The sequence below is a fragment of the Aythya marila genome, assembly GCF_965140915.1.
Source record: "Aythya marila genome assembly, chromosome: 11".
In the NCBI taxonomy this organism is placed as follows: Eukaryota; Metazoa; Chordata; class Aves; order Anseriformes; family Anatidae; genus Aythya; species Aythya marila.
This window is the reverse complement of record NC_139052.1, coordinates 2,999,374-3,022,715: the sequence shown is the minus strand read 5'-3', so window position 1 is coordinate 3,022,715 and position 23,342 is coordinate 2,999,374. Positions and strand designations below refer to the sequence as shown.

The following is a 23,342-nucleotide window of genomic DNA, read 5'->3' as shown; positions in this document are numbered from 1 at the left end:
GACTGTTAGTGTTAGATCAGAGGTTGGACTCGATGATCTTGAGGTCTCTTCTAACCTAGAAATTCTGTGATTCTGTGATTTGCTGTAGCACAGTACATACAAAAGGACTCAAAATAAAGTAGTTTTTAATGTACAAGAAACAAGGAAATTATCTCTTCCTATCTGCCATATATGTCTAATTTAAATGGGTCCCTGAGAATTAATTAGAGGGTATAATGATTAAAAGTTAAAAGACTCTAGGAAAACAAGTTCTATGTGCTTCCCAAATAATATCTCTGAATATCACTTTTGCTATCAGTAATCCCTTTTGTCTGACAGAAATAAGTTAAAATTTATTCCAATTTACCAAATATTAACCATAAAAATAATAAGCAAATATTCCTATATTTTACCTGCAAAATTGGGCCCACAAATCCTTCCCCCTTCTCTAAGTCATTCCAAGTCTGTCTTTATACTTGTACTGTATCTGTTATTCCCTAAACCAGCTTCTTTGTCATACATTGCTGCCCTCACAGTCTAGCAGCGTAAGGTTGATCAGTTGTGCCACCACCACCCACTGACCATTAAATCTGTTGTTGCCTTTGTTGTGAGGATATAGATTTTCACCTTGCTGTGAAACCGGGTCTCTGTAGTCCACCATTATACAGCTATTACAGCAGAAGTTTCAATGACATTTTACATATTACAATCTCAACTTTGGTAAATACATATTGGGTCAGAATCAATTTGGGCTCATTTTGGGCAGAGGAGCTGAGTCATTAGTCTTTTGATGGAATGAGAATTCCAATTTCTTCCCACTTAATAATCATAAACAATGACATAATTTAAATAGATTTTTGTATTTACAGATATTAAGGTTGTTCATTTTACTTTTAATTTTTTACTTTCTCCTGAGAGCACACCAATTCAATTTTCAATGTTTCCTGTAATAACTAATAAACTTGCAGACAAACATAAAATTATTAATCTTATGAAACCAAGTACAGGGTAAAAAATCATCCTTGGAACAGAATGATTTGATTTGATTTGTCATTGTCCATTACAGTTAATGTGGGATGCAAAGAACCCCCTTTCTTCTTTTAAACTCTCAACAATTTCCCAAGCCTATGACATTAAATTGCTATCAGTTTTCCTGATTATTTTCTGATTCCCATTATTAGGGATTAAAGATTTTTGTTTGCTTCTCTGTAACCATGAATTGCTTTGATTTCTGTAAATACGGAAAATCCCATTGTTTTATGCCAGTGAGTGGTAAAGTAAAACGGAAGAGAACCCAGCTTTTGCTTTTTGCTTTTGCTTTTTCAAGCTTTCTGTGACAAAACTGTATGCTACTGGAACCACATATCAAAGTGATAAATGGTAAGCAAAATAAGAACATCAAGAAGAAAAGTAAATTTTCATAATCAGTAGAACTATAGGTTAAAAATATTCATATTAAATACACTTATCTTCTGATCCCTCTTGAAGCATATATCTCAAAGTCTTGGAAAGTAGCCATTTATATGCAGTATATTACTTTTATAGTTTTGACCTCTAATCTTCATGTCTGTTATACTTAGAAAGTGGTTTGATCCTTTTAATTCTAAAAAACACAGACCAAGACACCAAGACATAGAGCATGTGTGGACTATTTATCAGGACAGGAGTACAAGGAGGATAAGAACATTAACCTTGATTGTAGTGTAGTGAATGATACCATGTTCTGTCCTCCAGCAATCTATCAGTCAATGCACAGGAGTCTGCAGGAGAACTACAGTTACATGCTACTGGTATAAGTCAATGAACAGATACTATTTCTGGTGAGAAAAAGCAAAGTAGGGAAACAATTTTGACTTTGCCGTGTGTCCTTGAGACACACATCTCCAAGGTTTATGCCTGGAATCACATTATTTGCCATTTTGCTCTTTAATCAGAAATGTGTCTAAAATCACAGTACAGTGTCCTATTTGCAATAGCAAAGACTAATAGGAAACAGATAATTAGGCTGTTCTTCATAAACTGTTTTATCATTTTGGGACACAATAGAAGAAAGTGATATCTAGAGGGATTTGTGAGAAACCAATGAAGTTAACAGCCATTATAGATTAAATTTACTGGACTGTCTCCATTTATATATTACTGTCAGAATAAACTGCATCTTCAAGAGAAAACACATAAATAAAATGTTTCTGTTCTGAAATACTGTAGCTGGTAATAATTCAACAGCTTGAAGCATTCAATAAACAGATCAATGTCTTTTCTTAAAGATGAAGCAAGAAGGAGAGAGTACATTTCAAGGAGGAGTGGAAAGATACTGCTAGACTCATTTATGGAAAACAAGGTGACTGGTTATGAATGTAGCAAGAAAACATTTTCCCCTACTGTCTTTTTTATTTTATTATTTTATTTCTCCTAAGTACTAGCAAGGATGAAAGGTAATTGCAGCTAACCATTTGAAGCCTGCAGGGAGGAGGTCCAGATTGCCAGAGCATCAGAACAGGGTGAGAAACATTGCTTACCTTTAACAGGAGACAAAAATTGTCCAGCAGTTTATAGTTGCTTACCCTAACAGATTGACATTTAGATACTATCTCATGTCTATTATTATATGGGAATTTGAGCCGAAGAGTGTAAAAGGCCTCTCTGTAGATATTACTGCATCATGAGCGTATTGCCAAAAGGTTATAAAAAAAACCAACATGGAGTGATAAAGCAGAACATAACCTATCTAATTTTTAAATGTTCTTCCAAATCCCTGACATAGGATTTAAAATAGCTTACTGTCCTTTGTTCTCAAGTCCTTTTATACCCCCTAATAACTTGTAACTACACTATCCCATCTATTACCTCCAAATTTGCCTTGACAGCTTAAATAAATAAATTAATATAATTAGAAATCATTCTAGCAAAATCAATGAAATTGTAAGCATAATCACAAAAGGATTAAATTCAAGCTACAATTAAGTGAAAAATTTTGTGGGTGAAAAACAAGCCACCTACTACAATGGAATAAAAGAAAGCTGTGTTTTGAGCAGCTAAAGTGGAAGGCAGTAAGAATCAGGTAAGCTAGCATTCTACAATTGCTCATGAATGCTGACTGTGGCATGCAATACTCATTCCCCTGTTTTATGACAGTTTCAATTTTGTGGATCATCTTTTCCTTCATATTTTTCTTAATATTTTTTTTAATAATATTTGTTACTGCTTTATAAATACTATTATTTTTAAAAGATAATTAAAAAGTTTTTCACTGGAGGAGATCCTGATAAAAAATTAATTTTCTACATTTAAAAGCTGCACTATTTCAGAACTATTTCTGTTAGAACAAATATAGGTAATTTGTCACTTTAAGGATCTAGTCTTCAGTATTTAGAAATGGATTTCTACTCTGGTGCTGTGTGGGGCTGGAGGGGGAGGAAAAAAAAAATCACTTGAAGGGAAACAAGGTATTGTTTGCCACCCAGGGAATTACTTACCCCCTTTTCCATAATTTTCCTATTAAAAAAATTGATGTCTAATCCTAAAATGTTCAACACAACTGCACTATTAGGCCCAGAAAAATATTTATAAAGGAAATGGCAACTCAGCTGAACTACCAAATGATTACCGGTCAGCACTGGAATAACATTTCCTTCATATTTGTTTTCATAGCACAGACACAAGAGCATGCCTTGTCCATTCTGTCATATCTTTCTGAATATTAACATTAGTCAGAAATGGCATGAAAAGCAATAAAGACAAACAAGTTCATCAAAACCTTCCTAATGTGCCTACAACTAATTTTTAATTCCTGGAACACATCATAAGCATTAAAATAACAGAATGAAATTATATTATTATGATTGCCATTCCGTAGAATTAAAAGAAAAAAAAAAAAAACAAAAAACAAACACCAAGAAACTCACAGATTTACAACTGTTATTTTTATTATTCATATATTAAATTGATATTATGGATATTAAAATATTTAATTCATTTTGACTATTAAAATTAATTAGTTAAGAAAATGTTCTGCAAACACCAGGTTTATTGCAAATAGTTAAAATATTTAATTTTTATCAAATAAGCATTCTGGAAATATACAAACTCCAAGAATTCTGCAGTTACAATTTACACGAGTGCCTTCAATCTTAAAAGAGTATAAACTACTTTAATTGAGTTTTAGTCTCTGCTTCTGCTTTAGCTTCTGCTGTGGAGACATTTACATAAATAAAAGTATCAGTGGATTATAATTTTAGCTGACATGGGCATTTTCTTCTGGTGTGTTCAACAGCAACCAAGATTCACAAATTCTTGTGCTGTTATGATCAAATGATAGAGCCAAGTAAAAATGAATAATCAGAAAAAGATATTTGCCTAATTACAGTGATTAAACTCTATAAAGTCACCTTTAAATCAAAAGAAACCAGGAATTTTCTAGTTTTCAAAACATTTGAAATGGCATTAGAAGCAAAGATTAAAGCATAATGAGATGGAAGAATAGAGTTAGCTACCTTTGTCTATGACTGGAGAGACCACACCCCTATATGGTAATCATGAGTTGGTTCATATAACTTCCACTACAGTTATTATTATTCCTCTCTCTGGTTGAACTGAGATTTATTTATTTATTTATTTATTTATTTATTTATTTATTTATTAAATAGAAGTCAGTGATTACATTAGCAAGTGCACTATTTATTCATTTATTTTATTTATTTATTTTTCCCCTGGTTCACTATCAAATGCAGGTAAATTTTAGCTCTCTGTATTGTTATTCAAACCTGCCTGAATGATTACTTTCATCATCTTTCCATCTTATAAGGTATATTTTACTAGAACTCTAACAATGACTCGTAGTGAAACTCGTGAATTCAATAAAGAGAACTGTTGCTGTAGATGGATTTTGGCTGCCTTATCCTCTTCTAATGACTCAATCCAACAATACGCAAGGAAAGTAGAATTTAGTATATTAGGAGAGGGAAAACTGGTAAGGCTGCTAATGTTATTATTAAAAAATATATTTTTGCACTACTCTGGGGCACAAAAGGACATCACAGGATACATAACATGACAATATTAAGGAAATGTCACAACATTATCTTGTTAATATTTAAGGAATACACAAATGTCTAGGCAAGCAGTTACAGTTTTTTAAAATATTAGCCAGCAATATCAGGACACTGGGTAGTCCTAAGACTTAGTGGGAGTCACTGCCTACTCAACAATATCTCATTTGGAATAGATACTTTAAGTAAAATGTTAGGTCTTAATATTTCTTAGTGTTCATTTTAAATGAAAATTAGATTTTCCAAAATATGAAGGTATTGAAACAAAAGGGAGTCAAAGATACCATCTTAAGAAATTGTATATTATTTTGATAAAACTGAGGTAACATGCTGAAAACATGCAAACTAATGCAGAGAAATGGAAGTACAAAGTGATTGGGAATAAAAGGAGGGACCCTTTACTGACACTAAAATCAATGGAAAGAGAAAATATTTCCATGTGTCATTGATTAGTTATCAGGTAAGATTACACCATAGTACATAGGAGGCTTCAATTGCTTTGGGAAATCTATCTCTTGCAACAGAGATCAAATAATTCAAGCTGGTTGAAATGCTTATTCAAAGCAGGGAACAATTCCAACCCCTCATTATCTAGGTATCTTCTAAGGTTGTTCAATTCCATATGGGAACATCACGATTGAGTCCTAAACAATCTTTTTTTCATCATTAGAAAGAAGAATATTTGGAATACATAAGTTTTTTACATTTTTTTCCCCTAATGATTTTGGCATATATGATATGAAGGAGAAGACATTTACAGAATCCATAACTTAATTTAGGATTAAATTCTTGGTCATAAAACAGTTTTTCTGTTTTGCAATGAAAGGCCAGCATAAATTGGGACATTCATTAAATACCTGAGGCTTATAATAAACATTTTAGCACATTAAGCAATAGAAAAGCACTTACCATAGCCTGAAAAATCCAGCCGCAATATGAAAGAGAGAATGTTAATAATTTGTCAGATTTATTAAAAAGATATCAAACAGTATCTATTTCACTGTCAAAAGAAACTAGCAATCATTTCAACTAGTAGTATTTCTGTTTGTGAAACAGCCATATAAAATAAATATAAAAAACATCATTTTCAGTCTATCGGATCCTAGAAGGACTTGAGAATTAAATTTCTGATTTAAATGAGGTATTTTTGAATCAATCTAATAAAAGCTCAGAGCTCAAAGGAGATTGCTTAGAATGCACAAGCCTTCATATACAAATAATATTTCAAAGATGATGGGGACCTACACCATAAGTCTGAAATAAATTCCTCATATCTTGGTAAAATTGTTTTAGATTTACGGCTGCAGAACTGAGATGTAATATAAGTTACTATTTAAAAAAGCATACAGTTAAAAAGTTATTGTTAAGAGTCAAGCTATATGTTTATAACGATTAAATTCCAGAATAAATTTCAATTGAGATATTCAGATTTACCTAACTTTAATTCCTACTTGTTAAAGCTAGAATTATTTCATGAGGAGTTATCCCTAAATGACTGGATACAAATGTGGTAATCATTACCTTTGACATATTTGAATATTAAAATGCAAGTTTTATTCTATCCTTTCAGAAAGTGAATGTTCTTTTTTGTTTCATTCTGATAATGTATCATGTTTTTTAAAGAAAGGGATTGTTAGGATTCTGATGGTTTTAGCTTATACTAAGAAACATCTATCTGTAAATAACTCCAATGATTAAGGATAAAGCAAAGTTCTATATATTATGTGTAAATGAATAACAATATGGCTGTAAATTATACTTGTGTAATACAATGTACCATAGATTGGCTGCTGTCAAAAAGTTTGTTTTAATGACTGCAGGCTCTACTACATTATAAATTGCAACTTTCAATTTATTTTAGAAGGAATTCTAACCTAAAACTGTTGTTATGTTTTCTAGTTGTGATGCATTTATAGTGTCATATATATCATGATATAATAACTGAGCAGAGTGGCCAAGAAGACACTGAGTGATAACCTGGTTAAGGCTGATCTTTTGAAGACAACTATATTAATTTACTTGGGCTGACTCCCCTTGACTCACTCTTCAGAGAGAAACTGGTTTTGGGGCTCGCTACCACCAGAGACTAAACATGTATTTTATTGAATTATGACTTCTGAACTTAAATTTTAATATTTAGTTTTACTTTTGAGATTCTACTTAATCTCACTTATAGTGGAAGTCAGAATAAATCTCAAAGGAACTTCCATTCCTTTCAAATTCTGAAATTTATTTGCCCAAATTGTTATTACCCATGACTGCTAAAATATCACACTTTGTAGTGAAAGTATGTTAAAATCTTGGAAACATGCATATTGAAGTCAATGTTATTTTTCTAAAAACATTTTTTCTGGTATCATGATAAATCAATTCAGTCAGTATCCCAAGCACTCAAGAACACCTGTTTTCATAAGCTAGTTCAACATGCACATTATTTGATTTCACAAATAATATCTAAATATTCATTGAGATATTCAGATTTACCTGGTGTATTATAAGAACTGTATCATTGGCTTTTACTGGTCACAAACCATTCTATTGAGATACTTTTTCCTCCCATAAAATAATTAATTGTAGACAAATTATCATTCACATGTACAATTACTTGGCTCTGGTGAGGCCGCACCTCGAGTACTGCGTTCAGTTTTGGGCCCCTCGCTACAAGAAGGACATCGAGGTGCTTGAGCGGGTGCAGAGAAGGGCGATGAAGCTGGTGAGGGGTCTGGAGAACAAGTCCTACGAGGAGCGGCTGAGGGAGCTGGGCTTGTTCAGCCTGGAGAAGAGGAGGCTCAGGGGCAACCCTATTGCTCTCTACAGGTACCTTAACGGAGGCTGTAGCGAGGTGGGGGTTGGTCTATTCTCCCATGTGCCTGGTGACAGGACGAGGGGGAATGGGCTAAAGTTGCACCAGGGGATGTTTAGGTTGGATATTAGGAAGAACTTTACCGAAAGGGTTGTTAGGCTCAGGCAAGTGGTGGAGTCGCCATCTCTGGAGGTCTTTAAAAGACATTTAGATTTAGAGCTTAGTGTTACGGTTTAGTGGAGGACTTGTTAGTGTTAGGTCAGAGGTTGGACTAGGTGACCTTGGAGGTCCCTTCCAACCTAGATGATTCTGTGATTCTGTAATTACAATACTAGTTAAAAGAAAGATCCAAACAGCTGACTAATGAATCAACACTTTCATGCTGTCAGAAACAACTTACCACATCTCGAACAATTGGAAAAGATTTCTTTCTGCGCAGGTCTGGCATGCTATCAATTCCGTATAGCCCACAGCCAGCTCTGTAGGAGATGAAATGGTAAATAAAATAAAATAAAAATCTGTGGCTTACAAGCTTGCACTCTTTAGAACTGCTTACAATATCTGTGTTTACAGTTAACATAAAAATTAGCAGTCATCACAATCATCAGCTAAAGAATGTAAGCTCTCTGATTATTATGAAAAAGTAATGAGTGTTCTTGGTTTGCCTGTATGTTTTACCCTGGCATTCTCTCAAAGCAGAGAAAAGTAGCAAAGTAGCTGAAACATTGCCTAATACCTCCTAACACTTTTTTTTTTTTTTTTATATATCATGGATTTGAAAGGTGTAATGGTAGCTTTCCATCCAGAAGACTTGTAAATTTGTAGTTGAGATATACAGCAACATTTTACAGGATATGTTGTTGTTTTATGTTTGGCATAAGAGTTATAATTCTAACTAGACACATAATCAGATCCTGCTATATCATTTTTCAAGATCCAACATTTTCCCTGCCAAAATCCTTTGGTTTGGTACTGTCTCAAATACCTTTTCAGTTGTTCTTTTATTTCTCTCTTTCTCAACACATAAACCAAGAAGTTTTGCAGCAAATATCTTCACATCTTCAATTTCTCATTCTGTTTATATACAGTTATGGATGGAAAGGAAATGTAACTGAAATTAGTGATAGAATTTTCACTTCCTTCAGAAAGGTCAGTACTTCATCCTAAATTTCTTCTCCTGTCTTGAGGATTAAAACCCTCCCAATAGTAGAGTTGACAAATTCTTTATTTCTTCAACTCAAGACTGTGGCCAATGATTCCTGTTGGATATAATAGATGTTACAGTCCCACAGCTGCAGCTAAATAGAGTAGGAATTATGAATCAGAAATATTGGCTGCCAGAATTTAGAGCCTGACATATTGATAAAAACTGAAATCAGTGTTGGATTAGTATACTAGTATGATAGACTGTAAACTGTTCAGGGACAGAAATATCTGCTACTCTACTACTATTACCTTCAAACTGCATCAACACAAGCTGACAGAACTCCTAAATTGGAAATCCAAATGATTTTAGTGGAGAAAAATACATTAATAGATGTTAGAAAGAAGAACACTAACGTTGACTTGAGTAATCTCTGAATACAAACTGTTGGGAGACTAGGAGAGTATTCTAAGGAAATATCAGTTTATGCTATACTTGCTTTTTTTCTTAGAATTTCCAGCTTATCTGCTTTTGACTACTGTCAGGAAGAGCAGGATACTGGGCTAGATGGACCTTTGGTCAGAAGCTGCATTGTTGTTCTTTGTATGGTGTATTTGCTTGTTTGTTTTTAAGTCAAAATATACCATAAATTTTCACTCTCACATAGAATAAAATGGGTTTCTATTTGGTCCCAGTACTATTCCACAGGATTCTGGAAGAAATTGGCACAGCAATAGACTAGCAATATTTATTGATGTGCTTTACTTTCAACAGATAAAATTAAGCACGTTTGCTCCCTTGCAGTTTGCTTAATAGGAGCCTTGAAAAGTTCAGCTTCTGCAAATATTAACTGAACTGAAAGATTAGAGGAAAGACACTGAGAAGAAAAGTAAGATGACATCATTTAATATAAACTTTTGGGGATATTTGCTCACCTTCCATTCAATATTTCCAAAAATGTTAAGTTCTAATCAAACTTCATCTTTATTTTGTGCTTCCTCTGCACCACCCATTCCATGTACTACCACTTTGACAATACAGCCTTATGACAGGACTTCTGGGAAAGCTGGCAGGATCAATGAATATCTATAATCTAATATAAGAGAGAATTGGGACTGTGGTGCCCAGAAAGACTCCACTCAGTTTACATACTGGTCATCCTGCTATTAACTCTTCTGTGTTTGGAGGTTTCTAGAACATGTATATGTTCTATGACATGTTATTATGGACAGATCCATATTCTGATCTGCAGAGGAATGCGGGTGCCTTCTTTTCAAATTCCTGTCTCGAAGAAATGTTATGCACAAGCACAGCTACACTGTAAAACAGTGATGAAATGAACAGAGAAAATCTACCAGATCCACCAAATCTACATAGTGAACAAAATAGAAATAGAAATAAAAAATGCAAAAGGAGTTAAGAAGATATCCTTAATATTAAAGGGATTATTATTATTAATTATATATATATTTTTAAGAGAACAAAGCTGGAATAAAAAATAAACTTATAAAACACAAAGTGTAAACACATATTTGGGGCAAAACCAATAGGTATCATGACATGGATATAATCTGTGCTGTGGATGTGAGAGATCAATTAGCATCAAGGGAATTGTTAACTGTCAAAACTAATACCAGAAAGTAATGAGTCAGAAAATACTGCTGCACTCTCCAGTCCCTGAGATTGTATTAGTCTGATGAAGCACTCGTCATAGCTGCCAAACACTAAAGCTCAAAAGTTAGATGTTACACGTTTGGCTCTGTTGACACACAGGTAAATTCCATGGAGGAAACAAATTCCTTTTCTCATATCCTGTAATAAATAAAGACTCTCTGAGCATTGTTTCACATGTGAATTTTTAAAGACTAAACCTTTTTAAAAGACTGGCAGATAACATCCATGATCATGTATACATTCACTTAATCGTTTTAGTCCAAAATACATGGAAGGTCCTCTATAAAAATTTCCTAATATTAACATTGAGACATGCAAGATCTGATCCCCACAAATCTACGGGCTTAACTCAAAAATCTATGGAGTCAAGAATTTTTCTCCACAAATTCAAATAGGATTGAGATTAAACTCTATAAGCTCCATATATAGCTCTCCCAACACCATCAACCAGTTAGAATTCAAAGATCTTTCCTCTATGAGTATCAATAACTTAGTAATCTATTTCACATGGTGCCAAACTTAGATGATGAAAATACGTCTTTCAAATAAATTCTACATGTATTAAAGTGTCTCCATAAATTATATCATATCATAACATTAGTTTAAAACTAACAAACTAATTTCACAATCATATCACAAAGCAACTAGTTTCACATAGCTGGTAAGAGACTAAATTATATTTCTTAGCAGAAGAACTTTTGGTCTTCAAAAGCATTTCTGTTCTTTAGCAAAATCTTGCTTGACAATGAATTTTTAAATTTTATCTTGCAAAGAAAATAATATATATAGTTTACATATATATAGTTTATAACATGGTTCCAAAATAAAGATGAACTGATGCTTCCATCCTTAAGTTGTATATTGTTACAAACAAACGGACCAACTAGCAGAGACTTGGTAATGGATTAAATTACCTGACCCTAAGCAAGCCAATCAAGCTCAAACCCTTTACATTACACTTATGTGGTGTTCTGTGGGTAATGCTCTGATTACAGATGAGAGTTTCCTATTATAGAGGCTAACTGATGTTTTTCCTAGGGATATGAGCTGCTATTAAGATACATGATGCTTATATATGATCCATACTGATCAAAACAAATTAAAGATAAGTGCCACAAGGCACAAGACAACAGAAAGGTAGAGTTTTAGAGTTTTCTAGAGTTCTACCAAGTTAAGACTTGCCTACTACAGAAATATTATTATTATTTATATTTATTTTTAACTAAACTGGGAGCTGGGGAATTCCTAGGTTCAAAATGTCACCCAAGAGATGGGAGAATAAATGAATTCATTGCCAGTATTCTCCAGCAAGGGAGAATCCAGTCCTGGTAGGGTTTTCTAGAGAGAATTGGAACTGTCTTACACTTACATTTGGTGTCACAAAACATTTTAAGATAATTCAGATCATGCCGGTCTATACTTAAATTATGAAGAAAAATTCTCTCCAGAGATAACTGGATACTTGAGTTGTCAATTAGATTTTAAAATAAGTCACATGAAAAAAACATTAGAATAGATCCTTTCCACTTAATCACAGCAGCAACAATACCCTATTTAGTCTGAAGCTGCCAGTGTTCATCAGGTCCGCACTGTCCAGAGAAGTGAAATTATTCTTTCTTCCTTATTACAGGTAAACATAGGATTTGAAAGCTATAATCAAAACATCTAAAGCAAACCCTTATGAAAACAATAATATCTTCCAATAAAACCTGATTTTACTTCTAGACTGGCAATCTAGTTTAGTAATTCAGATGCAACTTCCAGTAGTAAAACATGCAATCATTTCTGCTGTGTAACTGGTAGGCAGCCTGCATGGGAAAGAGCGTGATGTGTGTGTATGTATATACACATACCTTTTTTGGTACCTCAAATACATTTTCCTTTCAGCCCATATTTTTACACAAAATAAACAAACACACACACACAAACAAACCAGATCCTTTACTAAGCTATTCAAAACTCTCTGTTTGGAAACTATCATTCTTGGCACGATATCCCCTACAGCCTACCTGATAGACTTAATTGTCCAAAAGAAGATATGAGAATATGGGGAGAATGGAACTATACCACACATCTTGACTAGCATTTTGATTCACTTCATATTTACTAATTTGCTCTCAGAGACAGTAATTCTTGCTCATTTCCATTAATATTCATAAGCCATAAAAAAGTGATATGAAGCTGTACTGTACTAAGCAGCATAGACAACATTCAGCTGAGTATCTTGTCTCAGCTGAGACACAGAAATTCCCATTGCAAAAGCTGTATCTGTTGGTGGAGTGGAAATTCAGTGATGGTAAAAATGTAAACTTTAGGATTCAGCTTTCTTAAGTTTTCTTGCTAAGCAACATTTTTAGCAACATGGATAAATTTTCATAATTACAGTTATGAAATAGTAATTTCTAGAGTCACAAGATAAATATAGTTCCTTTTATTTTTTATTTATTTTATTTTTATTTTTAAGAATCTCTGGCTTTGAAAACTATGTTGTTAATCTTCACAACCTGTGGAGTTATATTTTGAAATATATTTCATTAATTATAGAGAGCAGGGAAGATTATTTTATTTTTTTGTCACTTTTTCCCAAAATAGTCCTTAATATTCAAATTCAAATTCCAGAGAAGAAACAAGCAAGCTGTTTTCTGTTAGTGCAAAGATATATAATGCCTTGATAGAGACACAAAAAACTGCAAGCCAACAAATGAATACTAACAAATTACTTTAGACATCTAGTACTTCTATAGTATTTTCCAAAGTCAGATTAAAAATAATGGCTGTTGTATTAAGGTAAAATTACAGATCAGCAGTTTGATTACTTACGTAATGTAGAGCAATGAAAGCAAAATGGCTAGCACTGTTTACAGACCAAAATAACAAAATATATTGCTATTCATTTTCATGAAATACTTTGGCCTTTAATGTTTGGATATAAAATCTTAGTTAGTTCTGCTATGTTCTTAAACAAAAACATATATTTCTATTATAAAACAAAACCATACAATTAAGGGGGGGGAAAATCTCATCATTTGAATTATTGTTTGTAACATAAATTTTTACTATATAACTGAATAGGGGAAAAAAAAGAAATTTGAGGATAAATATCATCTATCGTCATCACAAAAAAATGTAAAAATGTGATGTTACACAGACATCAGAAGAAGACAATGCTCTACTTCACAGACTCCTAGGTTGAACAAAACAGAGAATGTAATAAGAAATTAAAATGGTTTAAATCAGTTTCTTTGGTAATTTTTGTATCTGTCTATCTTGATGGATTGCCTCGAGGGAATCAAACACCCACCTTTGAGTAAATGCTAGCTAGCCAGTAAAAGCTATGCTCAAGACAAACAAAAGGGTAATGTTTAAAAGAAAGAGTAGTAGCCTATTAAAAAGGTATAACAAGTAAAGTTATTGCTAGGAACGTAATATTTAGTGCCTGCATAAAACCCCAAAATATTTCAGCTATTTGGAAGAAAATACAATGTCAGTAAACAGAAGATATAGATAATGTGTGAATCTGGTGCTGCATCTGTGTGGAAGTAGAGCTTCATTCTCACTTATGCATCTGCAAATGCATCTACAAAAGGCAGAATCCCTGTTTTTTCTTATTCTTTTTTTTTGTTTTTCTTGTATTATTATTAATATTTCCTGTATGTACATAAGAGTTCCTAAAAGGAACCAAAAGAGTAAACATAAAGAGTTGCTCACATCTGGAAGCCACTTAAATTAAATATTTACAGTATTATCCATCAGTGCTTTCTTCTTATATACTGTACATAATTCTAATGATATTTTAAATAATGTTCATTAAACTAATCACTGCATCATGAAGAATACTAATGCCCATATGTGGTTGTAATGCCTGGTAATGACCTTATCCTTTAGCGATATGGTACCCCAAAATTATTTTATAATTCAGAGCAACCATGGTATTATAAGTAACTCTTAACTGTCAAGCAATCAAAAAATAAAACAAACTAACAAACATAAACAAACAACCCAATATCCAGTTCTCTTTCTTTCTCCAATTTTCTCTTTCATACCCTTGCAGTCAGTTCTGATTCTATTCTGAAAAAAGTTTGTCTTTATCAAAATAAATAAATAAATAAATAAATAAATGGTCTCTCTTTCTAAAATATTAAGAAGCCATGAACAACAAATTTTCCTGTTCATGGATATTTTTTTTCTACATTAATTGTAGATAATTGCTCATAGGCTGGAATTAGATTAAAAAAAAGGCAACTGGAGACATGTATCCACTTGGAGATAGTGGAGAAGATCCACTTTCTGACCTTTTTCCCTCTGTCCACTCCTCAGTTTTACAGAACTGGAATACTAGTTGAGAGTTCTGACACAGGACGCATTTACTAGTGATTCTTAAAAAAATTACAGGTCATGGTACATTACAAATAAAAAATTGTAATTTCATGAAAGAAATCTTATTTAACAATTACTCTTTGATCAAAAATATATGTACATATATTTCTGTTCCATCTCTAGGCAGACAAAATCTGGGAAGAATTGCAAACACTCTTTTATGTCTAAGACTAAGCTTATTTGTGTGTAAGACTGAATTTATTTCCAGATCCAAATAATGATAAAAATGAAGAGGTTTTTCTCTCTCTCTTTAAATCACTCAATATTGAATTTACACTTTAGATTCAAGGATACATTATTTTCTTGAAGTGGTTAGGATTATAGAATATTTGAGATTAAAAGAACTTGTTTTATAGAATAATTAATCTTATGAAGTTAAATGTGATAAATAAAAAATCTAGGCATCTTTAATAAATCATAATATAATAAATATATAATATAAATATAGAATAACAAATAGAAATTATATTGTAATATAATTATATTACATAGATATATCTATAACAAAAATTATACTTTATTATAAATCTATAACAATATATTATGTAAAATATTGGGTTATAATTATATAATAAATATGCATAATATAATATAATATAATTCATAATTATTTAATAAATATAATGCTGTTCTGATCTTGAAATTGCAATGAATTTTCCAGAAATTTAACTGGGGGGTGAGGAAGGGAAGTGTGTCATCAATGTGTATTATAACCACAAAATGTAACCAGAGGTTTCTGTAATAGCTTAAAAGCAGTAGCATGGAAGTTAATGAAAAAAAATAGATGGCTATTCTTTAAGGTATCTGAAGACCCACAAATCCACACTTTGGTAGAATTCTGTAATTTTTGCTGGATTGGAAAACCATAATTGGAAATATAAAATATAATATAAATATAATATATATAACATATATAATATACAATATACAATATATAATATAAATACAAAATATATAAAATATTCATTTTGTATGAATGCTGGGAGAAAATATCAGCATTATAAAAGAGATTAAAAGACTGGATTTACAGCTTCTCCTGGGTCCTTGGTATATTAAAATGCCACCAAAGAAATACCTAGCACTTCCTCTGAAAATTAAAGTTGGATTAAAGGAGTCTTTATATGAGCTAAAAATATCACATTTAGAAATGAAAGAAATGAGCCAAATAAGAGAAAAACTGCTCTCCTGGCCAATTCAGAAAGCTGTCAAGAAGGTGTAGGGGTACATTTAGATATACTGAAATATTTTATCTCAAATTATTATATTATCAAATATAATTTATATTAATATATTAATATATGTCTATACATTAACATATATTATTATTTTTATTAATATTAATGTATTTATATTAATATATATTATATATTGTATTAATATATATTACATATAAATATAAATATTAAATATTATTCTCTCAAAATATACTGAATATATTCTCTCAAATTTTGGCAGACTATTCTCAAATGAGTATGAATATTAATTTCATGACAAATTTGAAATTATGTTTGTTAATTAGGTTTCTAGAATAAAAATATGAATTAATGACATGCCAGAATATACCGTCAGCTGCTCTGCTGAAGTCTAAGAAAAAGTCTAAGAAAAACAGAGTGGTTAATGTATATAGTTCTTGTATCTTGCAAAGGAATGGTCCAGCAATTCGTGTCAATAGGGGATTTGAAGGGTTAACATTGAGGCCTGGGGCTAGGGGATAAGAGAACAAAGAGGTTTCAGAATAACCGCTATTATGACTGTTGCATGGGACACTATGCAAGTCTCTGATATCTGGCTGAGAGATTAAGGAGAAGGGGAAAGCTGAAGGACGACTAAAAGACAAAGCTTGCATGGGATGCTGAGCAAGTCTCTGACATCCGGCCAAGATGGACAAAGGAGAAGGAAAAGGAAAAAGCCTGAGAGGAAGACTACGAGCCTTCAGCATGAGAGACCCCCAGAGGGACCACTGGAGACTGATATACACGTGCCAGTGGGAGGGTTTGGATTCCGGGAACTGATTATAACAACCCTGCCTTTTCTAGAAGTAGTAATGAATATGTATTAGCCTAGGTACATAAAAACCAGCTGCCTGACATAACTTGTGTGCATCTTGTTGGAGCAGAGGTTCTCGGCGCACCCAGCACTGTTTGCTTATCTCTATTTGTTTAATAAACTGTAAACTTTGATTGGAATCCTATTTGGGACTCAGTCATTTATTACATAACCTACATGTTTGGGTCTGGTAGTGTTCAAATTAAACTTCTTCAATGAAAGTGAAGACAATTAATTTTTACACCATATGTTGTGTTAGAAAGTCTCTCATAGAACAACCAAATTAACTCTCCAATAAGGAGAGTTAATTTGAAAAATGCAGAAAAGATTTGGAATTTGGGAGGCTGTGACTTCCTTATGGGTGTTTGTAAAAACAAGAGCACAACTCACCTGAGAGTTAAGAGGAAGGGTGAAATGGAAGCAGAAAAACCAGCAACAGATAACATATTTGAAAAGAGACAAACAGGAACAAAAACTTGAAACGAGGAGGAAAAATTTAACTTGATCTGGCAGTGGCTAGTACACATGCAAAAAGAGCCTTGAACCTCTCAGAACAAATCTAGGCACATTTTTCTTGATCTGTAAAGAATGTCTAGTGTACATTTCTTTTTAAAAGTACAATTCATCTAACTCTTTTAATGCATCAAGCACATATTGAAATAAAATCTTATATATATATATATTTTCACAGAATATTCACAAATTGCCTTTTGGCTACATGAAAATCCTCAGTGGCATCCCTCTGTTTGTGTTCATAAAGGTTCTCATTACATGAGAAAAAAATAGTCATCCCTTTTGTAAATTTGTTGAGTGGGCAAGGAACTTACCCAGAATATTGGAGAGGTTATTTTAGTCCTAAAAAATACCAAGGCTTTCCAAGCAGTATTCTAATCCCATAAACTTGGGAGATAATGTGTTTCTCCTATGAGAACATCCTCTGGATGTTCCTGCACCATTCTATAAGAAGTGGAAAGGGATGAATAGACAGGTTTTTTTTTGTTTGTTTGTTTGTTTGTTTTTTAAATATATTTTCACATAGATATTGTTTACAGGTTTCAGCTTTTCAATTCTTTTCTTCCCCCCTTACTCTCAAGAACATAAAGATAAAGGTAGATACAAAATGCAGCTTCCAGACACATCTATAAATCTCATGATACAAATAAAACCATACAAATTGCATGATACAAATAAAATCACATTTTGGAGGATGTGAAAATGTACAGACTGAGACAGGGCTCTGTTACTCAGGAGCAGTTTTGTTAGTGGTGAATAAAATACATCATGTGTATAAAGGATTCTTATGCTAGACCAAGCTACATCTGACAAGCAATGGTTTTAAAAATTACTCTCTTTTCTTATTCTGCTCTATAACAAAGCAAACAAACAAACAAAACAAACAAACAACAACAACAAAAGATTAAAATTGAGGTCCTTACTGGACTCCCTTTATTGATCACTAAGGATTAGCATATAGCAAACAAAATATGTCAAATTCAAGAATGAATAATAGTCTTTTCCTGGGAGAAAAATGTATGTACGAATTAAGAATGCTGATGATAAGAAAGAAAGAAACAGATGACATGGCCTTTGAAAGAACAAGAATGTCAAGAATGACAATGTGGCACAATCAACACTGGTGGGTACAGAGGAAAAAGTAAGGAGAATTTATTATGACGTGAGTGGTGTAATTTATGTTCAGTCATTAATTTGCCATAACTCATATTTGTCTCTTTAAGTAGCTTATTGGTCTCCCCAGTCTGTACTTTCTTCTCTCTCAGCAAGTCTTGTCATTATGATTTTCAAATTGAGTTTAACAAAAAACTCTATATCTGTTTTCTTTTCCATGTATTTGCACATTGAAAATATTTGCTTAAAAGTAACAAATAATCAAGAAATTTGTATAGAGCTATTAAAAAAACAAACAAACAAACACAGAAATATTACTAAAACTCGGTTTGTCGTCTGCAAAATATCAAAATACATGAAACATTTTGGTTTTAAATGATCACCACCATGTCCTTTGAAAACATACAAGCAGTACTGTAGCTATCAAGAAGTGTGTCTATTCTAACAGCTGGTTCTGCAACTCTACAACTCTTATAATTGCTTAAATATGGCGATGTCAGAGAATTGCACATGCATACTTCACAACTAATACTTTTAAGAGATTAAAGAAGCTAACCAGAATTTAGGGAAGTGCAATTTTGAAAGGAAAATAATCTTCTCTCTCTTGTGCAATGAATCAACAATGAGAAGAGTGACATAAGAATGAATATACAATGACAATACTTGTCTGTTCTTTGCCTAGCATCCAATCATTGCATAGTGAAGACCAAAGTAAAAAGTTGAGACATGAAGGACTTTTTATGCCTCTAACAGCTTTAGTTCCTAGTGTAGAAAAGACGATTGCTTCCTTCATAGCTGTTAATTGTCAGAATGTATGTTAATTTAGATTATACCATGTTTATACTAATTTCACTACAATAACTTCTTTGACTTTAGCAGCTATGAGACATAATGTTATTATAAACAAAGATTATTTTTTTATCTCTTTTATGCATTTAATGAAGCTCTACTGCCTACCAAGGAAAGTAAGTGACTTTCACCTCAAACATCACAAAGGGCTAAGTCCTTTGCTGAACCATTCCAGAATGTCACTTCTTTATTTTCACCATTAAAAATATTTGCTTGATTTCCTTGATCATACCTTGTCAAGACAAAGTACATAAAATGCCTGATCAGGAAATGGGAAGGCAGCCGTGCAAACTACCAGCATGTTATACTGAAAAATTCATTTTGCTGTTTGAAAAAATTAAATCCCAGCTGATATAGACAAAAAAAAAAAAAAAAAAAAAAAAGGGGGGAGAAAAAAAAAATAAAATTAATACAATACAGAAGCAAGTATATTACCCATTATTTCTAGAAGCATCATCAAAAACAAATATGCAAACTCCAAAATGGTTGCTTCTAGTCTTTAACCATCTTGAAATCAGAATAACACATTAATTAATGTTTTTGCTGAAACAAGTGAGGTTCCAAGTACCGTCCTGTGAACTGGATTGATGCTTGAAGCCAGGCTAGAATTAGCCATTGGCTAATACTTGAATGACACATACAAACAAAAACAACAACAACAAAAAAGAAACACAAAAAATTGGGGAACAAAGTATTATCTGAATGTACTCTCTCCCTTTGATAATTCTGATGCAATACATACACTGTAGAGAAATAAGACCAGCTGTGGAAAAAGCTACTAGTTTTGGTCTAGTGTCTACTTGTCTACTACTTCTCCACTACATCATGTGGACCCTGGATCATCATTAATTGTTCTCATTGTATTCTTGATGTAATTAATATTAATATCTTATCCATTGCTTTTTATTTATTTTACTGGCCATCATTTTATTGAAGCAGAGATACTTCAGAATTCATTCTTTCAGTACTTTTGAAAAGTACATGGAGAATGGCTGAGTTTTTCACCATGCATATGAATCTAGGGTGCTACTCCTTCACTCTGAGTAGGCATTGGTTGTGAACTAAAACCTCAAGAGAACAACCTGGAAGAATGATATTTAATCCTGAAGCTTTTCTTTAGTGTACATCCACCCAACACTATAGCGACAAGTTTAAATTTACCAACCACAATCCAAGTTCTCCAAAATTTAAAAATACCTTAAAACCATAGTTTCAAATTTGTTTACTCTTTAGTTAAATAAGGGTGAGAAACTACAGGAAATTTATCACAGAAAATAAGTGGTCTAAGATAATGTCCCATAAAAGTCATAAATAGGCAGAAGGCAGAACTTCTCCCTCCCTCCCCCCCCCCCCCAAAAAAAAAAACAAACAAACAAAAAACCACACCACTACACATCTTAAATATTGCATAATGGCAGAAGAACCCCTCTGATGCAAGTCTGCAATATAGCATGATTTATTGCTGAAAGTATCCACCTCTTGTTGTTACATAACGCTGAATGTTATACTACATTAAAGGCTTGATTCTTAGCTTATAAGATGTATGACTACTCTTATGTGTATCTATACATATTTACGTACATAAAACGGTGAAGTAATACATATTTGTATATGCACAAATATATTCATATAAATAAAATTATAGTTTTGTTAGAGAATAAACCATTGGGAAAATACAATTCCACTAATGACCACGTATGCATGCTGAAAATGCATATTTTAATCTTATTCTTGAAAAACCACCTTTAGTACTGTTTCTTCTGTCATTACTGAAACAGCCATGTCTTTGGGGATGTGAACTAGAAATTTGCTTATGCACAAATTTGCCATATAGGAACAACTTGTATGCTTCTAATAACATTTAGGAGTGAATATTCCAAGGTTATTGGCTATAAAGTGGAAGTAAAGATCAATACACGTATACTGATCTGGAACACAATATTAAATTTCTTTTTGAAAAGTGGGGAACTATATACATTTACATTTGTTTTCTACAAACAAACCGGGCATTGCTGTTTTGACAGTAAAATGTTGATCTTTATCTGCAGTCTTTGGAACACTGAACTCTATGGCCATAGGCAATCATCTGATATAAACAGTACATTAAATTCGCTGCTTCTCTTCCCACCTCCAGTAAAAGCAACCCAATGATGTCTAGATGCAGAAATGAATTTGGAGGCACACAGGTTATTACTTAAAGCAAGAGAAAAACTACTGGATAGCTTCAGCTACTTTAAGAAACTCACAGTTCCTGTGGTTGAAATGCAGAATGCCATAAACTATTTTGTGAATTTCTCAAGTTATTCCACATTGCAATCTATTTGGATTTGTCAGAGAATGCAAGCAAAATAAATGTTCTACCACTAAGAATATGTCACTGAAGAAAAGGAGTAATCATCTACATGCAGCTCCATCTGTGCACCATTAGAAAATTTCAGAACAAATTAGGCCACATAGTAAAATGATCGGTCTTGGACGTAACCACCATCAGACAAGCAGTGAATTAACACAGAACAAGTCTCCAGAAAGAGTAAAGGAGTAGCACCCTAGATTCATACACAAGATGAAAAAATCCACTGATCTCTATGTACTTTTCAGAAGTACTGAAAGAATGAATTCTGAAGCTTCAATAAAATAATGGCCAATAAAATAAATAAAAAAGCAAAGGAAAACATATTATTTCATACTGGCATGGAAAGAACAGTAAAAATTGAGCTTTTGCCTTTTAAGAAGGAAGTAGAATGTGATTCCCTAGGCAAAATGTACTTGGTCTTTGCCTTTTCTCTCTCTGCTTTCTTATTTCATGCAGACAGGTGAAGACCATAGCAGAGAATGAAGAGATATAATCCATGCCTTGGACTTGAGATGTTTTGGTGCACGTAAGTTGGGTTCAGAGTGCTGTATCTATGAGAGAGATGGGAGAGTAAAGGCAGAAAAGAGGTAACATTTATAATTAGATAAAGCAAGATATCAAAGGTTTTGAGGGAAGTCCTACGAGGAGCGGCTGAGGGAGCTGGGCTTGTTCAGCCTGGAGAAAAGGAGGCTCAGGACCTTATTGCGCTATGGGCTAAAGTTGCACCAGGGGAGTTTTAGTTTGGATGTTAGGAAGAACTTCTTTACCGAAAGGGTTGTTAGACATTGGAACGGGCTGCCCAGGGAAGTGGTGGAGTCACCATCCCTGGAGGTCTTTAAAAGACGTTTAGATGTAGAGCTTAGGGATATGGTTTAGTGGAGGACTGTTAGCGTTAGGTCAGAGGTTGGACTCGATGATCTTGAGGTCTCTTCCAACCTAGAAATTCTGTGATTCTGTGAAAGAGTCTCTCCTTTCTTCAAATACCTTTGGTATAGAGTGAGTGAGAAGATGAAAAGGGAGTCATAGATAAGGCTGCAGCCAGCTATGCTGGCAGAGAAGAGACTGAGGGATGCCATCATTTGGGATTAGTATCTGAATGCAGGAATAGATTGGAAAGCATAATTAAAACGGAGCCACAACAATCTTTGGAATGAAAAGTTAAATGAAAATTGTATCATTGTGTTCAGGGGTCCTGGTGAAACAGACTCTTTCAAAGAGAGTAGGGGCCCAGTCTAAACAGTGTCAGTAAAAGAAGTAAGGTTTAATCTAAAAACATGAGCTAGTATTGAATTACTGCCAGTCATTTGATGCAGTCCTATGCACTTGTTACAGGATGTCTGTAAATGGGATTGACTTACTCTATCCTCAGAGGTTTCATAATTTCAACTTTTTCATCTATGAATGTAAGAGATGGCATAAGAAGAGCAATTTCTGTCTGAAAAG

The 23,342-nt window shown here is 33.1% G+C and overlaps 1 protein-coding gene across 1 annotated transcript in view; it reads right to left on the bottom strand.

Annotated features, from left to right (window-relative positions):
- Window positions 1-23,342, bottom strand: part of UNC13C (unc-13 homolog C) — a 156,078-nt gene that overhangs the window by 109,975 nt on the left and 22,761 nt on the right. Inside the window, exon 4 of the mRNA XM_082769053.1 lies at window positions 8,231-8,309. Coding sequence (XP_082625179.1) covers window positions 8,231-8,309 — 79 coding nt within the window. The remainder of the gene's footprint in view (window positions 1-8,230; window positions 8,310-23,342) is intronic.